Source organism: Mus pahari, chromosome 12 (genome assembly GCF_900095145.1).
Source record: "Mus pahari chromosome 12, PAHARI_EIJ_v1.1, whole genome shotgun sequence".
Classification (NCBI taxonomy): domain Eukaryota; kingdom Metazoa; phylum Chordata; class Mammalia; order Rodentia; family Muridae; genus Mus; species Mus pahari.
Window position 1 is genome coordinate 602,388 of NC_034601.1, and position 5,299 is coordinate 607,686.

General features: G+C 45.3%; 1 protein-coding gene across 2 annotated transcripts in view; it reads right to left on the reverse strand.

Annotated features, from left to right (window-relative positions):
• The window catches only part of Adcy9 (adenylate cyclase 9), a 127,712-nt gene that overhangs the window by 35,224 nt on the left and 87,189 nt on the right, over positions 1 to 5,299 (reverse strand). For both annotated transcript variants that reach the window (XM_021209372.2, XM_029544431.1), the window contains exon 3: positions 3,760 to 3,950. In XM_021209372.2, coding sequence (XP_021065031.1) covers positions 3,760 to 3,950 — 191 coding nt within the window. The remainder of the gene's footprint in view (positions 1 to 3,759; positions 3,951 to 5,299) is intronic.

Sequence of the window (5,299 nt, forward strand, 5' to 3'; positions counted from 1 at the left end):
GCTCCCACTGTCCACTGTACTCCCACTGTCCACCATGCTCCCACTGTCCACCGCGCTCCCACTGTCCACTGTGCTCTCACTGTCCACCGTGCTCCCACTGTCCACCCCGCTCCCACTGTCCACTGTGCTCTAATTAGTTTCAGTAGACCATGAGGAAAGAATATTGTTACAATGTTGTGAAAATATTCCATCAGAAAAACAAAATAAGAAAAGTATTTAGTATTTTGGGAAATGTTCCTCACATATACCACCGCACATCCAATAACATTTATTAGATGACAATATGCACGTCTTTCCACTTAATTAGCCTATGTGCTTTATCACATTTTTGTTTCTTTATGCTGTGTCATGCTGAGGCATGCATGTGGAAATCAGAACAACCTGTGGGAGTCGGTGTTCTCCTTCCACCTTGAGGTTCCCGAGGACTGAACTTAGGTTGTTAGGTTTGGTGACAAGCACCTTTACCTGTTGAGTCATCTCATGGGTTTCAAGATGTCTTTAAAAATATCTTCTGACTTATAATCGTGGAAAACAGGGTCAAATACACTGTCCCATGCCTGTACTCTCAGCTCTTGGGAGACTGAGGCAGGAGAGCTGTAAGTTTGAGGGTGCTCTGGGTTAGATAGCAAGACTCCTCCCAAATGCCTCTCAGATTTCTCAGTTCTTAGAAGGTAGCAATGGTTGCTGTCGTAGCCCTGTGGTTAGAGAAATCCTGTCTGGGTTGTTGACTCAGAAATTTGAAAGTCAACCAGACTAGAGTCTCTTTTATATCACAATCAGTGTTCATCCTGAGACTCTGTTGCAAAAGGGAACACATTTTGAGAGGTACCACTCTATACCAGGTCTCTTGTCCACTAGGAGTTTACTCTCTTTGATGAAGCAGTCCCTGACACAGGAAAAGCAGCCAGCTAAAGGGAAGTAAACAAACTGCACAGGATCCCAAGCAGTGGAAAAGCCCACCTTTGGATGGAAAATATCACTAAGGCAACAAACCAATGTCATGAGTTCAAGGCACTGACAGGTGTACTGGAGAGACTGGCACAAAGAATGCAGAGAGACAACTAGGATTTTCCAAACTCGCCTATCAAGAGTGGATCTTACAGGCTGAGTTTCATCTTCGCTGGATGCAGACTCAGTACTCTACCCCTCTGTAGAATCATGGCACAGCTACAGTGCTACTGAAGTCTCAGGCCTGGATGCCTGCTCCCTTCTGAAGCTGGGGAGATGGGACTATAAGAAGGGCTCCTGGCGGTACTGACTCCACCCTGTGGGTCTGCCTTTTACCTGTTCATGTGCTGTGCTCTGGAATAGCTCTTGTCTGAAGAATCCTTACCACACGGCCAAACTCAGACATTATACCCCATGAGCTAACTCATCCTTCTCTCCAGAAAGGGAAAAGGACCTTCTTTTCCCCATCTCATAAATGTCTTGGCCGTTCAGTCAACAGACCCTGCCTTCCATTTCCAGGAAGCTCATGTTTGGAAATGTGAGCATGCAATAGAATATGCCAAATGGTTTTTGCCCTTCTGATCAAAACAGATTCACAACTAGAAGAAAATGGTCTTTCAAGAGGAAAGAAATCCTAAGGCATTTTTCTTAGAATCCCTGATGCTAGAGTTGCTGGTGTGTCCAGGGGAACTCAGCCACACATGCCCAACAGGTAGGCAAATACAGGTAATTAATTTTGAGTTTGAGCTCTATTTCTCTACTTAAGGCTCAATTTGAGGCCTGGGGGAAACTATCTTTCCCCACACACAAAGAGCACTTTTAGAAATCCATGTTTTTGTTTTTGTTTGTTTTGTTTTCATTCTTCCCTGCCTGTTTTAACCTGGTCTGTAACCTGACAGTCCACCCACAGATGCCACAGAATACCATGTCTAAAGCAGGTAGTTGAGGGGAAGTCAGATATCCTGACTGCCCTGCATATACAGGGATCCAACACTATTGTCACAAGCTGTCACCCAAGGTAGTAGCTGGGGTGACACCAGGCAATGATGGGGACATTTGGCTTAGCATAACTGGGGAGGGGTATATGTGGTACTAGTAGGCAGAGGTCAGAGGTGATATTGACCATCTGGCAGTATGCAGCAGAGCCCAATATCCAGAATTATTGGGTCTGAACTGTTATCATGTGATCAGCACCGAAGTCCAGACTCTTCACAGGTAAATAACATGGCTAGACCAACAGATTGCCACACTGTAACCCTGTTTGTTTATTTATTGGATACAGGGTCTTACCCTCTAGTTTAGATTATTCTCAAACTCACAGTAATCCTCCTGCTTCAGCCTCCTGAATGCTAGAATTGTCAGCCACCCAGCCTATAAAAAATACATAAGCTTATGAACATGCAGCTGGCCTCCAAATCTAATGAACGTGGGTAAATCATACTCGACAACAGCTGTTGCCATCCACCCTCTTGTTATCTGAAAGCTGTTACCATAGCCCACCATCTACCATCTTGTTATCTGAAAGCTGTTACCATAGCCTACCATCCACCATCTTGTTATCTGAAAGCTCCAAATGGCAGAGAACTATTAGAAGCATCTTGCTTTCTTTTTAAAGATGGAAACAGCAAATATTTAAACGTGAAAATAAACAGGGGGTTGAGGAAAGCACCGTCCATAAGATGCTCACTACGGAGACACGAGCGCCTGGGTTTGATTCCTGCGCCCCATGAAGATCTGGGGCTGGTGATGCGCGCTTAAACTCCCAGTGCCTGCCAGCAGCGCAGCGTCTGACTAGTGAGTCCCAGGTCCTGGTGAGAGGCAGATGTCAAAAGTTGACCTTTGCCCTCAATGAGCACACACACACACACACACACACACACAGAGAGAGAGAGAGAGAGTCAGAGACACAGAGGATGACTAAAGCAAAAGTAAAAACATAAACAAAAGGCACCAACAGAAAAACTAAATTCAATGGATATGGGAAAACCAGCACACAATGAGAAAAAAATTTTATGCCCGAGGCAAGGAGTGTTAATCCCTCAGTAGTTTCTTATGACATGTCAATCCAGACATAGGCACTTCAGACTGTCACAGGAGATCTCTGTTACAGTAACAAAATACCAGGATATTCTCACAAATATTCTTTTTAAAAATAGAATTGCATTGCAAGATTCACCCATACCAACACAACTTAAGATAATCACAAAGTTGCAGAGTCGTGGGTGGTGCACGCCTTTAATGGTAAATCTCTGTCAGTGTGAGGCCCACCTGGTCTACAGAACTAGTTCCAGGATATCGAGGGCTACACAAAGAAACCCCATCATCGAAAAACCAAAAACCAATAAAACAAAACAAAATGAAAGAAAAGATAACCATAAAATTGTGGACTTCAAAAAACAGAAAAGTATTTAAGGTGGCTTCCAAAATAAAATAGATTCTAGCTCCCCAAGTGTGATATAAGGAAAATTACCTTTACTGATATTATTATTATCTTTGAGAAGCCACCAAAGACACCACAGGCTAAAAATAAATAAATACATAACCAAACTGAGAAATATCTTTAAGCAAAACAGAGAGAAAATGGAGCTGTGTAAAATGCTAAAGATACACAGATATTAGAAATGTGTAATGTAACTAACGTTATACTAAATTCTTAAATCATAAAAACTAAATTGAAAGGCATTCTGAGTAGTCTGCCATAAGGCATTGATTAGTTCATGTTTTCTACTGTAGGAATACTACAAAGTTGAGAGAGAGAGAGAGAGAGAGAGAGAGAGAGAGAGAGAGAGAGAGAGAGAGAGAGGAACTAACCTTAAGGTTATCAAAGGTTTTGATAGTCTGCGCCAAATCACTGACACTCCCTGGCGATGCTGTCCCCTGTCCCCTAGGGCCTGAGGACGCCTGTGAGTCGTCAATGACCTCAAAGCCAGAAAGCAGGGCCTCTGCACAGCTGCAGTGGAACTCCTTGGCTCTCTGACCCGATATCAGGTATGTCTTCAAACCTACGACGGATAAAAATGACAATCAGCACAGACAGGAACCAAGGTTGGCCAAAGCGCAGCTGGCTCTTGTCCTCTGGAAGGTGAAGCACAGTGAATGGAGAGGGCCACAGCTTACTGCAACCTTCATCTTCCCAGACAGATGCAGCCTCAGAGACCACTGCCTCCAAGGTGCACTGTTTATTTCCATGTTTGTTCATGGCTGGCTGCATGGTTTGCCTCTGGGAACTAAAATAAATGTTAACAGTTCTTCCACGAAGACATCCCATGTCTGCTTCGGGAAGAAAGCAGAACAGACTGGTAGCCAGCTCCACAGTCTGCTTGGCTTGGTTCTGACCTGTAAATACCCACCCCTGACCATTAATTCTAAGAAGCCATCACAATGTGGGGGTGACCACAACACCAGGCAGGGTCCTTCCTTCAGGAAACCGTCCTACTGCACTGCAAGAGAAAATGCAGCTTTTCCTGGAGGAAGTGATGCCTAAGCTAGAGAAAGGGCTGAGCACCCCCTCCCTCAGAAGCACCCTGTTGCAGCAGCCTGTCCCTGCTGACACATCTTCTTGGGGTGGTAGTTGCTCAGTATTAGGAATAGCATGCCGTGTACACTCACCAAGCACTTCCACTTCCATTCTACAGCATACTACGAGGACTTCAGAAGGGACAGGAGGGCACATGAGCTATGGTTGGGACCTGTGTGGAGTCTATCACAGGAAGAGGGAGCCCAGATGACGGATGAGAAGGAGTGACAGTGGTTGTCACCAGCTTGTAGGGTAAGGATATACGGGGTACTCCAGTAGTATGAGAGATGACACTTTGAACATGTCCTCTCCAAATGGGACTGAGAGGCAGGGCTACCAGTGACAGATTGGTCGCAAGGAATTTGTCCCTTGTGGTTGGGACTGAGGTTCTCTAAGGGCTCTATGTAGCACTGGAATAGTGTTTCCTTCAGCCCTGTGATGATAGTTCCTTAGAAGGATACAGCCTCCACCAGGCAAGCAGATCAGCACTAATGCCTTGACCTGAGACTTACAAGCCTTCAGAGCTCTGAGACTTAACGTTTATAAGTTACCCAGTCTGTGGTACTCTGCTCCAATAGCATGTCCTCCAAGTGAGGTCAGCCCAGGCACCAGGCACCTATCCCCAGACAGTGCAGACAGTGGTATTTCTATAATAGTCTAAGGGGACCCCTCCAATCAAAGAGCCTTTGGCAGGTGTAGTCAACAGATGCTGCTAAGTTTAGTATGGCTGGGTGGGGTGGGTCTCTCTCTCTCTCTCTCTCTCTCTCTCTCTCTCTCTCTCTCTCTCTCTCTCTGTGTGTGTGTGTGTGTGTGTGTGTGTGTGTGTGTGTGTGT